Source organism: Asterias amurensis, chromosome 12, assembly GCF_032118995.1.
Source record: "Asterias amurensis chromosome 12, ASM3211899v1".
NCBI classification, from domain to species: domain Eukaryota; kingdom Metazoa; phylum Echinodermata; class Asteroidea; order Forcipulatida; family Asteriidae; genus Asterias; species Asterias amurensis.
This window is the reverse complement of record NC_092659.1, coordinates 10,654,306-10,675,305: the sequence shown is the minus strand read 5'-3', so window position 1 is coordinate 10,675,305 and position 21,000 is coordinate 10,654,306. Positions and strand designations below refer to the sequence as shown.

At 38.0% G+C, this 21,000-nt stretch overlaps 1 protein-coding gene across 5 annotated transcripts in view; it reads right to left on the bottom strand.

Annotated features, from left to right (window-relative positions):
- LOC139944865 (conserved oligomeric Golgi complex subunit 6-like) overlaps positions 1 to 21,000 on the bottom strand; it is a 66,755-nt gene that overhangs the window by 31,408 nt on the left and 14,347 nt on the right. For all 5 annotated transcript variants that reach the window (XM_071942008.1, XM_071942010.1, XM_071942011.1 and 2 more), the window contains 9 exons: positions 18,620 to 18,678; positions 15,240 to 15,351; positions 14,201 to 14,283; positions 13,672 to 13,742; positions 10,659 to 10,752; positions 10,048 to 10,124; positions 3,540 to 3,683; positions 1,909 to 1,973; positions 1,159 to 1,250 (listed from right to left, as the gene is read on the bottom strand). In XM_071942008.1, the coding sequence (XP_071798109.1) occupies positions 1,159 to 1,250; positions 1,909 to 1,973; positions 3,540 to 3,683; positions 10,048 to 10,124; positions 10,659 to 10,752; positions 13,672 to 13,742; positions 14,201 to 14,283; positions 15,240 to 15,351; positions 18,620 to 18,678 (797 nt within the window). The remainder of the gene's footprint in view (positions 1 to 1,158; positions 1,251 to 1,908; positions 1,974 to 3,539; positions 3,684 to 10,047; positions 10,125 to 10,658; positions 10,753 to 13,671; positions 13,743 to 14,200; positions 14,284 to 15,239; positions 15,352 to 18,619; positions 18,679 to 21,000) is intronic.

Here is a 21,000-nt window from a genome sequence, read left to right as displayed (position 1 = left end):
CAAAAAAAACCTCTGATTTAAAGTAATACATTGTATCTGTCAATCATGAATGAATTTTGTACTTCAGTTAGAGATATACATGTACTTGTGCAATATAAAAACCTAAGTAGGTTACAACTTATTATCACACTCCGATTCGAGGATTGGAGGATTAGCGCGTACTGGAAGATAATGTTTTAAAATACATGTGGAAGACTAATTTACTGTTGTCAGAAGGTATTCTCATATCACACCTAACCCTCTAACAACAATATTATAACGCATCATTGAGATATCTCAATCATGGTTTGATGTGCCCACCCGTTAAATGAATTGGTTTGCCTTTATACAAACTGGTATCCTGACCTGTTTGGATTGAACCAAAACAAAATTATGCTATGTAACTGCATATTGTTGATTCATAAATACCTCAGACAGTTTCGCTATTCCTTTTGGTGGAGAACGCGTCACGTGGGGGTGTTTAAACGGTTGATAATGACCAGCTGGACTCTGTTTATAACCGGTTAGTCTTAGTGCGAGACATTTCTTGTTACGGGCAATGCGGGCGCTTTCGGTTAGCAGGCCGCGCTGTGTGTGAAAGGAAAACGAGCATATCTTGCACCAAGACTATACCCGCACGAATGGATCCGGAAACTGTTGTCTCAGTCATAACAATGCAACACATGGACGTACAGAGCTCAAGCACATCGGAAACGGATAAGTTTTACAGAGTTTCTTACTTTATTACGCCTTTTAACCAAAAAGGCATTTATGAATGGGAATAAAACAGTAGTGATTCGTTCTTAAAACCTTGCAGCGTCGTTGTCGTGCGATAAAGGCCCTCGCCTTCCGCTCGAGCCTTTATCACTCGGCAACGACCTGCATGTACATGTCACAAAACCTGGAACGCTACGGTGGACTACCGAGAGTAAGCACCAGGATTAGGGCAAGAAGGCTGAGACTAGCAGGTCACTGTCTCAGACAAGCTGAGCTGGCAGTGACCAAGCTTGTGCTTTGGGCCCCTACTCACAATCACTGTTCCCGAGGCAGACCACAAACCACCTATGTAGACACCTAATGCCGGGACTCTGGATCCGCATCGACTGAACGAATGAATTGCACTGCTGCAAAGTACAAACCTTTCAAAAAAGTAAATATTTATCCAAATGAGTTTCTTACCCTATTGTGTACGAGTAGAACTTAAGAAGATTGGTGAGTTTGTAGAGAAGCACTATTGCAGGTTCTGCAACTATTACTTGTTCCACTCTCACCTGCAAAACAACAAATGGCACAACAAAACGTAAAGACTGGATCTTTGAAACACCAAAAGAGATACAGATTATAGCCCTGAAGGATCTTGAGCGCTTGACAAGTTAAACATGTAGACCAACTTCAATTTATCCACTAAGGTCATATACTGTAAAGGTCATATACAAAATAAAAAAATTCTGTGTTTCAAAAATTAGTGCTCATTTCTTAAAGGGGCACCTTGCCTTGGATCGGTCGAGTTGGTCTATGAAAAGCATTGTAACCATTTGTTATGAAATGAATACGGTTAGAAAGATGTTTTAAAAGTAGAATATAACGTTCAATACAACTAGGTTTCAAAATTGCGTGGTTTTCCTTTAATTTAGCGAACTAACACAGGTCAGTCAGCCATTTTTTTTAGTTAAAAATTTGACTCCACAAAATTGGCAACTGTGTTAGTTCACGACGTGAAAGGAAAACTGTTCAATATAGAGATACTTTTGTGTGGATCTTTATATTCTACTTTTACAACATCTTTCTAACCATATGCATTTCATAACAATGGTTTCAAACGCTTTTTATGGAACAACTCGACCGATGTACCTGAAAACAGCGACCTCAAGCATACAGTTAAAAGATGCATTGCTAATAAGGGAAAAGGGATACATAAAGGAAACCAACCTTCAAGGGTCTGCAAATGCCTTCAGTGATATGTGCCAGAACATCCTCAATGTCAGAGTTCTTTGCTGTAGTGAAAACAAACAAACATTTTCTTCAAATCCTAGACTAACCTGACCTTCCTGACTGAGACATATTTAGACAATCAAATTTTTTGAAAAGATTGGCACATACATGTAGATGGCTTTGGATCTCTAATTAGACTTGAATAAGATAAACAAGTTATAGGGAAAAGGTTGGGTGGTGGTGTATGTTTTTATATCAATGAGAAGTAAATTGTCCGAGAAAACATATGCATTGTACACAATGTACTCCGTTTTAATTTGCTAAACCCATTTTATCTTCTCAGGGAATTCCCTTAATTTGTCTCATTCTTGTGAAAATTCACCATGGTGCTGATCTGCTACTAATCATATCAACCAGCTTGCTTCAATTTCACCAGATGTGCCTAAGTTGATCCTACATAGGGGCTTTAAACCATCGTGAACAATATATCACATGCCACACACAAAAGACAGTTTCATTCCTTCCACAAAAGACAGTTTCATTCCTTCCTTCTTTCCCTCCTTCTTTCCCTCCTCTTGGATCAGCCAATCACAACAGTGTACTTTTGGCACCAGTTTATAAATCTATGCTCCAATACTGCCAGTGAGTGGTATGAAAACTGTGAAGCACTGGATTCTTAGCTTACAAATAATACACTAAGATTCATCTGATGAACAGACCATGAGGGGTGGTGTCTTTTGTTATACTTACACACTATGGGTATGTTCAGACAGCGTACTAACTTAGACCCTAACCGGTCTAACTTTTACGAGCAGCGGGGGGTGGTCTTAAAAATAAAAACCCATTGCGTTCAGACAGCACAGAGTTAAACCCGATCCGGTTTATCTTCGGTTTTAAGAGGTCAAAGTAGACGCGACACCGTTGCTCTAACATCCAGTTTTATTCATCAGATTCACGCACCGAGTATGCCGAGATGCCGAGATACCGAGTGCCCCATGCCCTTGATGATCAGACAGGGCATAATTATTGGATACAAATGGCTCAATCGAACGCGGTAACAGTTTTACCGTTGGGAGGATATGGGCACTTAAAACAAACATGAACACGACTCGAAATTATTTTTTTAAACAAACAAAATATTGATACAAACAGAACATGTTTCATTTTTGTGTTTTGTTTTATACCACTGTTTCCGATTTAATAAATACTTTTAGTTTGTACTTCAATCGATTGGAAGTTGCGATCTCTCAAAAGCTGGTGCCACCATTTTTATTCTGATTCGTTCATGAACACAACTACACACGTGCAAGTTACGACATGTACTTTGCAGTATTTTCCCAACTTCCCAACAACGTGGTGAACCGGTTTAGACTTAGACCGCCTCGCTGGACGGTTTCAGTTTTGGGGTTTAAACCCGATCCGGTCTAACTTTATTTGCGTTCACACGCACAAAAGTTGAACCCGAACCGGTCTAAGTGGACTTAGACCAATTTTAGTACGGCGTGTGAACGACCTCTATGATTCGTCTGATGAACAGACCTTGAGGGGTGGTGTCTTTCGTTATACTTACACACTATGATTCGTCTGATGAACAGACCTTGAGGGGTGGTGTCTTTTGTTATACTTACATTGCATGGTTACAAGTTTGAGAAATGCCTGAATATTCTCTTTCTCTGATGCAGTTGTTTGATGTAACCAGGCAAACATGTCACCTACATAGCGCAAAGGATCATGACAATGAAGCTCTATGGGCCGTGGTGTTCCACCTGGTCCTAAACAACAAACACAAAGTATTCATTCAAACACCAAAATCAACTTTAATAAATATTTTGAAAATAAGGGAATCAATGTGTCATGTGTGGTGAAGAGGTTTTCAACTAGTGGTTTATTCCCAACGAGGCCTGGTTCTTGATAATTTTACCAAGATGAAGTCGAGGTAAATTATCAAGAACCAGGCCTCGGCGGGTTTAAACCACTAGTGAAAACCGATTCAACACACTTTGATTCCCATTCATACATGTAAATACCTTTTCGGTCAAAAAACATCAACACTTTTGGTCAAAAAGTAAAATAAATGCAAAAAATATATTTTTTCAATGATATCTTTCAACACAACACCCCTCCAGCTATGAAATGGTAAGGCCCTCCGCCGCCCTCGGGTAAACAACTCCTTATAAGGGAATGCTGTGCGCGTCGCGCGTATCGCGTGATGTGGCACAACTGTCCCGGCCGTTGCTCTCGACCAATAGAAATGAAGAAACTGTCTTATAAGCACAGTGCAAGTCCGCATGTCACGCCCATGTTTCAACACTTTTTACTGGTCATAAACAAAGGTTTATACACACCCACGTGAAGTGCTCTCCACCAATAGCGAAACTGTCTGAGGTATTTATGAATGTAGGATAACAAACACTAAATGAAAATGTTTCTGGAATACATGCAGTAAGCAAACATTCAAACAGGTCAAATGTACACACATACATGTACATGTATTATTTAACCAACATTGCCTCAATAAGTAACTATTTAAAGGAACGATACAGAATTGGTAAGAAACAAAAATCGTGAAGATCACAGATTTACATAAAACTTACACAGTCTAATGATGATGATAGTAGAAAACATCCCTTGAAATATTTATGTCTGAAATGTCATATTTGATGAGAAATAAATAATCTAACTTCGCGTTTGGAGTTTATCGCTCAGTGAGCGGTTTATTTATTTTTATTTTGGCATCGATGCAATGCAAAATTTGTAATCGGTTTTTCACTATTCTCTCGTGACCCAGATGGCCGATCGATCCCAAACTTCTACAGGTTTGTCAGTTTATGTATATGGGCAATTCCACCAAAAAGTGTCCTCAGCCAAAAAAATTGAAGTCAAATTTGTGGAATTAAATTTAAAGTAGCAAGAAAGAGTGATACCTAGTGATTTCAAATCTCTGTTTGTTTCAATTTTTTTTCTTGGTTTTCCATGTTTTTCAATGTTTATTAAAAAAGCTTTTTTTTTGCCAAATTCATGATTTTGGAGAAATGTTTGGCACAATTGTCTATTATGCCCTCCTGGTTACATTTTAGATGATATTTTAATTATTCTTGGCTTACATGTAAAACATATAACTGGTGGTAAGTATTCACAATTTTAAAGAAACTTCATTGTAAATTTATTCACAGGGTGCTGCCACTCGTTTTAACTAGCCCTTAATTACCAATTATGAAATGTAATGTCCATGACAATGGTGTTTAGTTTTATATTCTAAAGCCAGTAAGAGATATTTTCATGAGACTTCATACGCAAAGCTAGTTTTTAGGGGCTAATCCTATAATGCAAGAAAATTAATAAAAAATTAATTACAATTGTGCTAACGAGCGTCATGGACATTACATTTAGCGTCATGGACATTACGTCATGGACATTACATGTCACATGACACTTACCTTTTTGAAGGTAAATGCTACAATTTATCAATTGGACCTATTGTAGGTAAATATGGACTAGTCAAAGAGAACATTTGTCATAGACCTCATCAGAAATTTGTTTCAAACTCATGTTTAGCAGCGCGTTTAGTGGCAACATCGTGCACAGATTCTACAAACTGACAGCCCAAATCCGAGATTTTCAGGTGAGTTTTCTCATGGAACTGTTCTTTCCTAAAAACATTCAAGTGACATTAAAATATATGTGAACTGTTGGTGAGACATGTTTAGATGAATGTAGGACATTATAAACAGACTTTATCATCAAAGAGGACTTCTCAAGGCCTAGGCGTAATGCAGATTTGTACATATCTACGGATAGCTTGGATACAAAGACGTCATACATAAAGTAATTTTTCATTGTTACATAATTTCAGAATGGCTAAGACTTGAGTAGAGAGGCAGAAAAGGTATAGAGAGAAAACAAGACAAAATCTGGAAACATGACTGTGATAAACAAAGCCCTATGCAGCCAATCTTTCCCTCATTTGTTGTTCTCCGTTCTTGTTTTGCATGTCAATCTAGGTGGAACGTGTAGAGGATGACCTCAATGACTGTCTCGTATTTGGAAAACTAAGGAAGCAGCTACGTTTGACCTGTTCCTCCCAAGAAGTCATCCCAACTCATTTTAACTGATCTTCTGGGAATTGTTCACCCAGTCTTGAACATAGCAGTATCCAGATCAACTTTGAACATTACAGAAACATTTAATGTTTAATTTCCATTTACTGTCGTCACAAAATGTTGACGCAAGATGTTCAGTATATTACTCAAGATGAACAATCACCTTGTGAGAAACACATAAAAGGGAATTATGTGAAAGATAATTAGAAAAGAAAGGTTACTTGATGTATACCTACATCTCTGGTCTATCATAACTACTCCAAGGCAAAAGCCAGCCTGGTTAGATGTGGACGGAAAGTGCAAAAAGGGGACTTACCGAGGGGCAGGGTTTAAGTGAGATTCTGGGGGAGTTTTGGTTCTTAAAAATATTTGGAAGAAATTAAACATTAAGATAGGGACATTCATTATAGTTTAAAACACATATTAACAGCAAGGCAGCACATGGGTTTACAAATTCAGGGTAAAAGCATGATGCATCATTTTACAAGTTTGACGTAATGTCCATGACGCTAAAAATAACCCAAAATGTAATGTCCATCATGTCCATGACGCAGATATTAAGACGTGTAACAAGAAAGTTGACAGGTTTTCTTAAAAATATTATCACTGTTCATGTTAACTGCTTCCCTGTTTAGAAAATAAAAAGGTGTTCTAAAAATTTTGAACTTTTCACAGAGTTTTGGAATTGAGTGTGTTGTACCCAATACCCACTTCCGTTTTTCATAATGTCCATGACGCTCGTTAGCAATGCTCTGACTCCTTAATTAATTTTAACTTTTTCAAATACATAGTATCATTTGACTTACTAGGACACAAGATACTAGTATCAAACACAAAACTATAAATCAAAGCTACTTGGTGTGTTTAGCTGACCAACAAAGTTCTAAAAATGTCTCCAAACGTAATGTCCATGACGTGGAATTGCCCATATGGTGAATTACATTAAGTGCTTACACTGCAAGCAACTGTTTTGTTAGCAAAAACCAATTCTGTAATGTTCCTTTAATACGGATTTTTAATTCATATTTTCTTACTTGAACTTTATAGTTTGAGCAGGAAGTAATTTTAAAATAGGTCATTAAAAAGGGAATCTATGTGTGGTGAAGAGGTTTAACTGACTTTTATGAACGCCTGAAGAGGAACCATTTTGAAGAACCCAGAGATTTTTAAGAACCCACTACCCTAAATTTCACAAAGCTTCTTCAAAAATTCCATTTTGAAGAGTTTCCAACCTGCCACTATAGGGTGCTGTTGCGTATTGTGACGTCAACGATATTTTATATTGATCTGCCCACCCTTGCCAGACACTAACATCGTAAAGAGCAAAGTACTTCATAACTTTTGCCACTTTTGAATGACAAATCACTTCCATTTTCGATTGGAGGTAGAGGTCATGTGAGGTCATGCACGCAAAATAAAGTAAAAACCTTATTTATCCCTACCCAATCCCGTAAACAGAAAGCTACTGTCTCTTGTTGCTGATTTGTTTCAGATTTTCAAATATTTAAAATTGAAAACTTTAAGACGAAGTCATCATTACATGTACTTCACTGTTTTACAGTAATTAATGCACCAATGACTTTCATCACCAAAATGTTCATTGCAATTGCTCATTGGAAACACTGAAAAACAACGCAAAGAACATTTTGGTGTCTGAAACAGACCAATAAAAATAATTTTAAAAAATTAGTTAATAATCGCTGCGCTGCACTGACTATGAAATATGCTGACGACACTACATTAGGTGGACTTATTTTTAAGGACGATTCCATGTATCGAGATGAAGTTAATCATTTAGTTGAATGGTGTCACGACAATAACTTAGAATTAAATGTTCAAAAGACTAAGGAAATTATTGTAGACTTTAGAAGAAATCCAGACAAAGTTGAGCCGCTAAATATTAATGGATCCGAAGTGGAAATTGTCGACTCTTTTAAATTTCTAGGAGTGCACATATCAAACGATCTTAAGTGGGTGACTCATGTTGATTCCATTGTTAGGAACGCCCAGCAACGATTGTTCTTTTTTAGAAGATTGAGGAGTTTTCGTGTCAGCCAAGATTTTTTGCTACATCAATCGAAACATTTTTCTTTTCCAAAACCAGAGATGATTGCTTACATGGGCTGCTTGAATGGTGTGAGTAGCGGCAGCACACGCAAGTCGTATTGAAGTCTGCTCTTAAAAGCATACACATCTCCGGCTAGCGTTTATTATTCAGAACGATGTCTGTACACACACTACCTAAGGCAGCCGGTATCTATTTTGCTATGACAAAGTCGAAGGGAAGAATAAACCGACTATATTTCTTTTGCAGCTACATGTATCTCGTACCTTGTACTCACGCTAGTGCCTTCCGACCGACCCCACTACATTGTACAATGAGAAACTGGACACGAAAGTGTAGATTCGTAAATAGAATGTACGAGCCGAGGCGAGTACATTGTATTCCTGAATCTACATTTTAGATTCTATTCTCTGACTTAAACTACATGTATTTCCCCTATTGGTTATAAAACAGTTTCAATGAATTGGGTTCCTCAATAGTAACAACACTATTTAGTCTATCTAGTTTTGTATACGTTAACAAACGATCGTTGGTCACATTTTATAATTATTTTACAAAGTATAGAGGCATTCTTTAGTGCTTGCAACTCAGTTTGCTCAGCTAACAATAAATTGTGTTACTAAAGTGATTTTCTAAAGTGATTTTCTAAACTGGAAAAATGTTTTTGTAAATTTAAAGATAACATGTATTCAGCAAGCCAATGTTACAAATCTAATCTAATCTTATCTAAACTTTCAGTTTGGGAAGACACTAATTTTCAAGTTGAACTGTTGTAATGAATATACACTCAACTGTAGATCTTGTTACGAATCTGTATATTTGTAAAAGTGTAGAGTCGTAAAAATAATCTACACTTTCAACAATAATTGAGTGACGTCACAGAAATAGTTTAAGGAGTTTTTCATAGATCCGAGGATGACAACTATTTTCAATTTGACGTTAAGAAATGCAGCTGGACTTACATTACATGTATTTTGACGTTCAAAGCATTTATAAATATGGACACAAAAAAATTCCATAAAAAACTATGGCGTAGAAATGGGTTTTTTTTTGTGAGCAGTTAGTCTAGAAATGAAAATGAGGCCTTGTAACGGTGGACAAGGTTGGTGGAGTCGTCCACATTGCATAAAATGGGTTTTTTTTATAAATAATTTTCAGAGTGAGAGTGGCAGTGGATGATTTTTCCCGTTTGTTTTGTATATGTTGTGCAAGAAAAAAAAATTGAACAAGTACCCGTCATGCCATTGTTTTATCATTTAAGAATAGTGTTTTAATTTAGAATATTTTCAAATGATCTTTAAAAAAAAAAATGTATGCTGTATTTTTTCTCTTCAATATTAAACCGGCATATAAGCCACCTTGCCCATCCATAAAGGGCCTAAATAAACGTATAACCGGCAGTCTATAAGCTGAAGATTACAGTATCTCTGAAATCCAAGTATTTTAGAATCACAATTATACTTAATTGTGCAAAACATTGATTGTTAAAACCGCAGCTAGTGCAGGGTCAGCAGACGGGCAGTGACAAGGGAAATTCATCACACATCATGGCATGCTCTTACAGTTTTTCCTCTCAATTTGGGTTTTCCCCTCTACTCAACATCACTTATACAAAACAGCTTACCTGCATGTACGGTTTTTTTCAAAGACACACATTGATTGTTCACTCATAAAGGTCTTAACTCAAAGAACTCAATTACATTTTGTAAGTGAAAAGAAAATGGCTGGCGATCTGTTTTTTGTCTGAAGGGGAAGTACACTTTATCGTACAACGTTTCATTATATAGGCGATACAGGTATCAAATAGCCATTGAAATAGCATTTTCAGCCTCATATGAGATTTTTTGGTGCTGTTTTGGGGGGAATCTATTTCAAGGCTAGGACTCATCCTAAATCCTAGGATCGATCCTAGCTTAGGAAGATGTTTTGTGAAAACAACCCATGTAGAATCAATTGTACAAAAACACCTACCTCCTCTTGTTAAGGCATCAATAAAACCCCTTACAACAGCGGTTCTTCTTGCAGTTCCATACTCATCTAGACCATATCTATGGATCACAGTTTTAAATTTCACACATTATATGGAAAAAGGACGTTACAAAAACCGAAACAATTGGTCAAAACAAATGGTCCTTGATGAGCATTGTAAGTTAAGCTTGACAAAAACAAAAGCATGAAAACTTGGCTGGAATATTTCCCAGCTTGGTTAGGCATAAATCCGTTTGACATTTGGAAGATTGAAATTGATTGCACTTCAAAAAACATGCAAATATATGTGTTGCACAAGTGATGTACAAGCAATCTCATGCCAGCATGTGTTACTTCAACATTCACAAATGTGCTCACCATCTATAAGAATTAATGTAAGTAACAAGAAAACATAAAAAGGAAACCATTATATGCAGTTCAAGCAGCCATTAACTTTCTTGGATTGTTTTTCCTTTCCCTACTATAAGTCATATCTTTCTTTCTATTTGAGTATTTCTATGCTCATTACACTGTAGTTTTTATCAAGGTTGTTTCCACTACATGTATTTGTATGCTCAGAAATGTTTGTTGCTCATTTCAATAAAGATGCTAACCTGAACAGTACACCTCTGTCTTGTAGAGCTACCATTGCTTTACAATGTAGAGCAGTCACCTCCACTGAATCTCCAGTTAATCCTCTGCATTCTCCTGGTTAATTGAAAATAAAAACATCTCATGTTAAGTATGTAGATTATTTAAATCAGAGCTTATAAAGTGTGATTTGAAACCAGAACAATGATGATTATAGCAACAAGGTAATTTCAACTTAATTTAAGTATAATGTAAGCTTTGCAGAGCGAGCTATGCTAATGTAAGGATCCGCCCAAGTGCGCCCTCATTGTTGAACTTCTAAAAAGTTTACTTTTTGGGGTGTCATATGAAGATCTCTCTTTTTCAATAGCTTTTGTTCTTGGAAGAGCACATTTTATTTGGTCTGTAATTCTCTCTAAATTTATAGGGAGCATGGCTCTAGCCATGCTCCAAAAACCCGTTTATCTGGGAGGGATAGGTTTATAGTGGTATCTGTGAGTATTATTTTACGTTTTAATCCTCTTCGTATACCTGAATTACTGAGTCATGTTTGGATCGCATTATTTATATACATGTATAGTGTATAGTGGGTCTGTCCGTGTGTGTAGCATGGAAGCCACATGTTTGACCTTTTTGTCAACTTTAACTGTGCACTGTGTAATGACATGTATGTACATGTAATGTATCTACTGTAGTGTTGTAACTTTTTGTTGTTTGCTATGGGTTACCATTAAACCTATACATGAGAAGTTTATTTGATATATTTTAGCTGTCATTGATTGGCTTTTATTATTATTGACTGTATTTTGGTGAATGTCTCTACACTAACACCACGTATATGTCATATGTACATTTTGTAAGCTCCATGAACTGTGCTGGGTAGAGTACATGTAGTCATTCAGTAGAGCTATTTGTTTTGCCCCAAGTGCACGCAATTTGGGAGTTGTGTTCGACAAGCTGTTCAACATGGAATCACACATCTCAAGCGTGTGCAAAAGCGCTAACTTCCGTCTTCGTAACATAGCCAAACTTCACTTGTCTCTGGATACAGCTGAGAAAGTCATCCAGGCTCGGCCGTCGATTTTATAAAGAGTTGGGACTCGTCTTATCTCGAGTTAGGACGAGTAACTCGTCCTAACTTAGGATTAATGTTAAGGTCTGCATGCTACAGTGCAGGGTTGGGACTTGTCTTAAGTCCTAAATGTTAGATTAGTCATAAGTTAGGAAGAGTTTTGTGAAATCGACGGCTGGTCTCCTCCCGCTTGGATTGTTGCAACTCGCTCTTGGTTGGGCTTCCAGCTGCATCTACTTCTCGTCTCCAACGTGTTCACAATAATGCCGTTCGAGTCGTTGTCCAAGCCAGAAAATACGATCACATTTCGCCAGTTCTAAGACGCCTACATTGGCTCCCCATCGCAAAGAGGATCACCTTCAAAATCTGCCTCCTTGTGTTCAAAGTTCTGCATGGACAAGCCCCACAGTATCTTTGTGAACTCATCTTCACTAAGCACAGCAGTCGTGCTCTACGGTCTGCTGGGTCTCACTTGCTGGTAGAGCCAAGGTCTAGAACAATTCGTTACGGAGACCGTGCTTTCGCCAAAGCTGCTCCTGCCCTTTGGAAGAAGCTCCCAGGCTAACTTTGCCAACAAAATCTCTCAACTAACTTGTTCACTTAGACATTCATTGGGTTTCATTATGTTTTGTTTATTCTTCATTTTCTATTGTATAACATGTATAATGTTTTCATTTTGTGCAGGCGCCTTGATCGGTTTTCTGGAAAAGTGCGCATTATAAATCCATATTATTGAGATGAATTCAAAGATGGCATCTGTGAAGTTCTTTTTAAAACTAACCAGTACAAATAACTTGTCTACCATATTCTGGAAATGTACTCCATCGCAAGAATATTTACAGGGTACACTGCACACTAATGTAAGTAAAATTAAAAACAAAATTTAAGACCAAAAGTATATGGAAATAAAGTAGGCAGGGATGAGATCATTTGTCTATCAATTTCCGGCCATACAAGTCAACTATTTCCATGGAATGTGCCTGCAGACCAGCAACGACATTGCTTTTATGATGATTAGTGCAATTGCAGGGAATAAATGTTTTACCGAGCAGACACGTTATGTCTTTAGTCAATGCGTTTGTAACTGGTTTTGTACATGCTCACAAGCTATCACCTTGTTCTAAACTTCCACATTCAATGCTCATAACCCCTGTTCAGTCGTGCAAGTCCAGCACTATTTGAGTTAGCTCCTGCATTTCTGCCACTATTTTGACTATTTTTACTATTTTTAATGTACTAAATGGCTGTCCTATTTGATAAGAGTGTTTTGTTTGTATTAATGTTTCCTGCTGCTCATGTGCAAATTTGATAAGAAAATTCCTTTGTCTTCTGCTGATTCGACTGATTGGTCCTCATTACCTTGGGAGGCAGCTGCAGCTGTACTGCTGTGGTTTATGCAGAATTGTACGGTGTGATCACCTTTGACCTCTAATTTGACCTTGAATTTTACCTATTGGTCGAGAACCAATCATGTGACGCGCAACAAAAACGCATGTTACATGGCTCGACAAGCCGGGTAACTTGAAAGAGTGATGTACACCGATGTACATCACCTTGATCGTTCCCAGCGTTGGTCGATTTCTAGCGCTGTGTACGAAACAACCGCGGGTTCGATGGAATTGCTTCTCGTTCGTCTGCTTATTAAACAATGGATCGTCCTAATAATGTTTGAAGATGACAGAACTTCGAGAAGAGGAATAACAATTATACAAAGGTATAACAAAACAATTGTTGCACGCTGTGACTGGGGTCCATGGGTTTTGTACACTCTCGAAGGGAAATGGCAACCGAGGCGAAGCCGAGGTTGCCATTTCCCCCCTCGAGCATACAAAACGCCATGGAACCCGTCACAGCGTGCAACAATTGTATAATGTTTACGTGTATGTTTCTGCTTTTCAATACCTCAGAAAGTCTTTGTAATAAACAGTAATGTGTTGCACTTACAAGAGTAATGATATACATACCCTGAATCCATCTGTACAATCGTTCATATGCAGTCTCCTCATGAAGAGCCATGCACTCCATAATCTCTAACCTGCAAAATTCAAACCACAAATTGCTATTAAAATAGCTGTAAACTTTTATACTGTTTGAAAAACCTTGGAATGTTAGGAGGCCATAGCAGACTAAAATCACCAGTAACTACACTTTGCAACTTATTCATGAAAAACGCAACAATGAAACTTAAGCTCAACTGTTCATCTTAGTCCTGAAAAGAAAAGAAAAAAACCTTAGGCTGTTTTTACAGTTTTCAAACAAGGGATTTCGAACTTCGGTGATCAAAACTAATTGTTTTTACCCATTTCTCTAAAACTAGGCCTATACATGAACATATGTACATGTAGCATTTCAAGCAAATATATGCCAAGAAGGTACATACATATGGCAGCAAAAATGTCCAACACTTTGTTGAAAAAAAATTAAGGCAAATAAGGTGAATTCCCATATTAAAAAAGGGGTTAATCATTAAATCAATAATGACAATTTACATACCCAGCAGTTTGGTGATTGGTTCGCAACAAAATCTTGCAGTCATTGTGTATTTGCTTGGCTCGTTCAAGGGTAGAAAAGAATTCCTAAGAGTAAAATAAAATAATTAATAGATGTGGCAAACAGGAACTAGAAGTAGCATTGTGATGTCTGATTACAACGACAAGTTTCAAAGCTGTGATAGTTTTAGAACAGATTGGCCCAGACTTAACTGAGCAACAAGCAATAAAACTTCTACACTATTCACATCAATGTCATGGATGTACTGACTGCTGACACACAAAATAATTTTATTTCATGAAAACACACTTTACAAAGACGAGCGATGCAATGTATTCATAAGGAATTTAAATTTGAAACTCCTCATCTCACTCAGTATTTAGGGTGAGCACTTGATTGGTTTAAATCTAAAATTAATTTAAAATATCAGATCCAGCTATCTTAATCCCAGAGTCCCAAGAGATTCTGTTGAAGGCCCAATTCTTAACTCCATCTATTTGTTGTGTGTTCAGCTGTCGATTTCACCAACTTCTTCCTAGTTTACATGTAAGTTCCTTAACCTTAGACATTAGGACGCATTGAACGAGTTAGTCGTCCTAGCTCGAGGTAGGATTAATCCAAGCGTTTTGTGAAATCGGCTGCAGGCACTCCTCCTCGAACACCACTAACAAAAACACCCTTCCCAAGCTCATATAAACTTGAAATTTCACATATTGACCCCTTGCACCTGCGTCACATGCGGCGACTAATGCCATGCTCACCATGTTGGTGGTCAATAGGTTTGCGTGTAACACCGCATCGCCTAAAATGCGCACTTCTCTGAATAACACATGTTGACATTGACCACCAAAATGGCGCATCCAAGATTATTCTGATGATGACGTCAGGTGAATTGGGTCAATAGGAGATGACACCACTTCAGATACATGTACGTGTCATGATATCGTCATCTACAGACGTGATAATAAATATTGCAACAAGAAATTATGATTTGTCACAAAATAAATAAATAAATGTGGCCTTCTGAGAATGGTTAACTTACCTGTAAGAGCTGACCATTTCTAGGTCCCCTCAATGCCTTGATCTCCTCAGATGTTAGCTGGAATTTGGCTAGAAATGCATCAGTAACATTTGCTCGTATGTCAAGTTGGTGACTGTATAGAAAACAAAACATAACTAGCAAACTAAGAAACATTGTTTGCTTTTAGAGGAGAAAATGATTTCCATCCTATCACCAAAAGGTCCCTGTTGCACTAGAGACAAGAACACTATCAATGAAACCTACACTAAAAGGTCCCTGTTGCACTAGAGACAAGAACACTATCAATGAAACCTACACTAAAAGGTCCCTGTTGCACTAGAGACAAGAACACTATCAATGAAACCTACACTAAAAGGTCCCTGTTGCACTAGAGACAAGAACACTATCAATGAAACCTACACTAAAAGGTCCCTGTTGCACTAGAGACAAGAACACTATCAATGAAACCTACACTAAAAGGTCCCTGTTGCACTAGAGACAAGAACACTATCAATGAAACCTACACTAAAAGGTCCCTGTTGCACTAGAGACAAGAACACTATCAATGAAACCTACACTAAAAGGTCCCTGTTGCACTAGAGACAAGAACACTATCAATGAAACCTACACTAAAAGGTCCCTGTTGCACTAGAGACAAGAACACTATCAATGAAACCTACACTAAAAGGTCCCTGTTGCACTAGAGACAAGAACACTATCAATGAAACCTACACTAAAAGGTCCCTGTTGCACTAGAGACAAGAACACTATCAATGAAACCTACACTAAAAGGTCCCTGTTGCACTAGAGACAAGAACACTATCAATGAAACCTACACTAAAAGGTCCCTGTTGCACTAGAGACAAGAACACTATCAATGAAACCTACACTAAAAGGTCCCTGTTGCACTAGAGACAAGAACACTATCAATGAAACCTACACTAAAAGGTCCCTGTTGCACTAGAGACAAGAACACTATCAATGAAACCTACACTAAAAGGTCCCTGTTGCACTAGAGACAAGAACACTATCAATGAAACCTACACTAAAAGGTCCCTGTTGCACTAGAGACAAGAACACTATCAATGAAACCTACACCAAAAGGTCCCTGTTGCACTAGAGACAAGAACACTATCAATGAAACCTACACTAAAAGGTCCCTGTTGCACTAGAGACAAGAACACTATCAATGAAACCTACACTAAAAGGTCCCTGTTGCACTAGAGACAAGAACACTATCAATGAAACCTACACTAAAAGGTCCCTGTTGCACTAGAGACAAGAACACTATCAATGAAACCTACACTAAAAGGTCCCTGTTGCACTAGAGACAAGAACACTATCAATGAAACCTACACTAAAAGGTCCCTGTTGCACTAGAGACAAGAACACTATCAATGAAACCTACACTAAAAGGTCCCTGTTGCACTAGAGACAAGAACACTATCAATGAAACCTACACTAAAAGGTCCCTGTTGCACTAGAGACAAGAACACTATCAATGAAACCTACACTAAAAGGTCCCTGTTGCACTAGAGACAAGAACACTATCAATGAAACCTACACTAAAAGGTCCCTGTTGCACTAGAGACAAGAACACTATCAATGAAACCTACACTAAAAGGTCCCTGTTGCACTAGAGACAAGAACACTATCAATGAAACCTACACTAAAAGGTCCCTGTTGCACTAGAGACAAGAACACTATCAATGAAACCTACACTAAAAGGTCCCTGTTGCACTAGAGACAAGAACACTATCAATGAAACCTACACTAAAAGGTCCCTGTTGCACTAGAGACAAGAACACTATCAATGAAACCTACACTAAAAGGTCCCTGTTGCACTAGAGACAAGAACACTATCAATGAAACCTACACTAAAAGGTCCCTGTTGCACTAGAGACAAGAACACTATCAATGAAACCTACACTAAAAGGTCCCTGTTGCACTAGAGACAAGAACACTATCAATGAAACCTACACTAAAAGGTCCCTGTTGCACTAGAGACAAGAACACTATCAATGAAACCTACACTAAAAGGTCCCTGTTGCACTAGAGACAAGAACACTATCAATGAAACCTACACTAAAAGGTCCCTGTTGCACTAGAGACAAGAACACTATCAATGAAACCTACACTAAAAGGTCCCTGTTGCACTAGAGACAAGAACACTATCAATGAAACCTACACTAAAAGGTCCCTGTTGCACTAGAGACAAGAACACTATCAATGAAACCTACACTAAAAGGTCCCTGTTGCACTAGAGACAAGAACACTATCAATGAAACCTACACTAAAAGGTCCCTGTTGCACTAGAGACAAGAACACTATCAATGAAACCTACACTAAAAGGTCCCTGTTGCACTAGAGACAAGAACACTATCAATGAAACCTACACTAAAAGGTCCCTGTTGCACTAGAGACAAGAACACTATCAATGAAACCTACACTAAAAGGTCCCTGTTGCACTAGAGACAAGAACACTATCAATGAAACCTACACTAAAAGGTCCCTGTTGCACTAGAGACAAGAACACTATCAATGAAACCTACACTAAAAGGTCCCTGTTGCACTAGAGACAAGAACACTATCAATGAAACCTACACTAAAAGGTCCCTGTTGCACTAGAGACAAGAACACTATCAATGAAACCTACACTAAAAGGTCCCTGTTGCACTAGAGACAAGAACACTATCAATGAAACCTACACTAAAAGGTCCCTGTTGCACTAGAGACAAGAACACTATCAATGAAACCTACACTAAAAGGTCCCTGTTGCACTAGAGACAAGAACACTATCAATGAAACCTACACTAAAAGGTCCCTGTTGCACTAGAGACAAGAACACTATCAATGAAACCTACACTAAATGTTTGGACCATTTTGTTGAATTTAAAACTTGTTTTTTTTTTTTTTTTAAATAGTAAGAACCATACAATGTACATGGAATGACAACTACTAGGTTGGGTTATTTGTAGTGATATGTGAGTGATGGTGTCAAATTTTGAGAAAACATTAAAAAAATATAAATTCTCGATATCGAGATTTGCGGATTTATTTTAAACACATGTCATGCAACGGTGAAACATGCGGAAACAAGGATGGGTTTTCCTGTCATTTTCTCCCGACTCCGATGACTGATTGAGGCTAAAATTTCACAGGTTTGTTGGGATACACGAAGTGTGGGCCTTGGACAATACTGTTTACCGAAAGTGTCCAAGGCTTTAACAATGCGAAATGAGGAATAGCTGTATGCAAGGATCTAACAACAGGAACAAAACAGTGCAATGTTGGCTTAGTAATATAAGACCTTCGGTTCCAGAAGATGGCACAGGAATGGCATTCAAAAGGTTGGACAAGTTTGATTGAGGTGTTGGTGCAAGCATTGACTTACAAATTACCTTTCCTTATGTAGGTCTGTTGTCTTACTAATCAAGTCAGATGTCTGCTCCCTGGCTGCCTGTTCAAACATTTGAAAGAATAGAGAACAACTGTATAGAACCTTCTTTGTCCCTGAGTTTACTTTAAAGTGTCAGATTTAAAACTCCTTGTTTTTCCAGTCACAAGATTAATGCACTAAGAGATGGTCACACTGTCAAGATAGAAGGTAAATATAAGTATCAACTTGGCTTGGATGGTCCTGGTGTACTTGGCTATGACAATTAATTGGTCATTGTTATGTTTTCATCTAATGGTCAATTTAGAAAGCTGCTAAAGAATAGAGAAAATACAGAGACCAACGTAAATTGAATGTACTGCCAACTCAGTGTTGTAGTCAAGACCAGTACACCCAAGACAGAGACCAAGACTTGAGTGAAAATGGCGCAAAAACAGCAAACTGGAAACACAACATAATGTGGTCGGGAAATTGATCAACCAGGCAAAGATCACCAGTTATTCATCCCAAGAATCCTCAGGAGTTAAAAAAAAAAGCTCTTCAAGATAATTGGTAAGTTGCTGCTCAAACCCAAAACCTGTCCTTCCCTCCACTTACAATGATCAAGACTTGGCAAATGAAATCCATTGTTATAAAAAATGAACTACAGGTACATGTATATGGTTCGTAAAGTTTTTTAAAAGTAAGTATCCCTTAAAGCCATTGGACCCTTTCGGTACAGAAAAAAAAAAAAAAAAGTTCACAGATTTACAAATAATTTACAGGGTTTACAGAAGGTAATGGTGAAAGACTTCTCTTGAAATATTAGTCCATGAAATGCTTTACTTTTTGAGAAAACGGTAAAACAATATAAATTCTCGTTAACGACAATTACGGATTTGTTATAAACACATGTCATGACACGGCGAAACGCGCGAAAACAGGAGTGGGTTTTCCCGTTATTTTCTCCCGACTCCGATGTCCGATTGAGCCTAAATTTCCACAGGATTGTTATTTTATATATAAGTTGTGATACACGAAGTGTGGGACTTGGACAATACTGTTTACCGAAAGTGTATAATGGCTTTAACACTGTGTGCTTTTGTGTAAAAGACAGAGCAACAGTGTTGTAGCTAGGACATTTTTAGTGGTGGGCGCATGTACGTTATTTTGTAGCTAAACAAATATTTGACTCTACAAAATGGTAGACCGAATGTTCAAATTGCAAACAGCAACATTTTGAGATATTTGAACTGGATTTGAAGGCAGTGCGCCCTGTTAACTTTGGACCATAAGCACATTGAAAACTTTCCTTTGTTCATGGGTGACCATGAATTTAGATGTCACTTCTAACTGGAGTTACCATCATAACACCTAGCACACCAACCTATTTCAACTTTCAAGTTTGATCCCACAACAATCCAGGGGTCGAAATTGCCGGTAGCCCGCTAGCCCGGGACTACCAGTTTGACAGCCGGGCTACCGTTTCCCCCAGTTTTAGTAGCCCGGCGGGCTAGTGGAAAAATAAAGCAAATTCACATCTTAACAAACATAAATATTTCTGTGTTAACAATAAGTTGTAGAATTTTCTCTTGTTTTTATTTCGTTATCGGGCGATAATAAATATTTTGATATCAGATCACCCTCCCGCTAGCGCTGTCATAACAAGAAGGGTAAGTCCCGAGTCTCATCATGTTGCCTGCAGTAAATAACTATACTTACATTACGTACAGTACACTCACGCACACACAAAAACGACGCATCGCCTGGTTAACCGGTTGATTGTACTAACGTAACGTCCGCGACACGAACGGACAATTTTGTTCTCAATTTCTTCAACTGTCATTCGTTCGACCCCAAGTGCAAAAACAACCAAACAAAGACACCCTGCATCTGAGTGATCATTATGCACTTTGATAAAAAAGAGGTTGTGCTTAGAATTATATTTTAAATTCTAACTCCTGCTGGAAAACGAATAAACCAATGCGTAACAGAGGGAGTGGGAATGGCGCAATCCAGTTTTGGTCAATCTGGTACAGTACATAAAATATAGCCGTATACATGGATGTATGTGCACACAACACACGTGTTCGGCATCGCCGTATTTTTCTTGAGGAATTTTTTGCTCTGAACAGTGTTGGCCCTAGTCTGGTTCCCTGACCAAAGATTCCTTGACGTCTATCGTTAAAAATCTTAGGTCAGGTATCACCCACGGTTAAAAATAGAGCATGACGCAACTTGTCAGGGTCGGGGGTCATCTCCAGGGAAACCATGTCTGCACCTGATCGGAAGGGTCGCACTAAATACCGACAACTCACGACACCGTTAAATATATGTACAAGGGTCATATGAATCTAAATCACCTTCAAACTGTTGAAAAACTTGTATTTTTAACTGTAAAAAAAT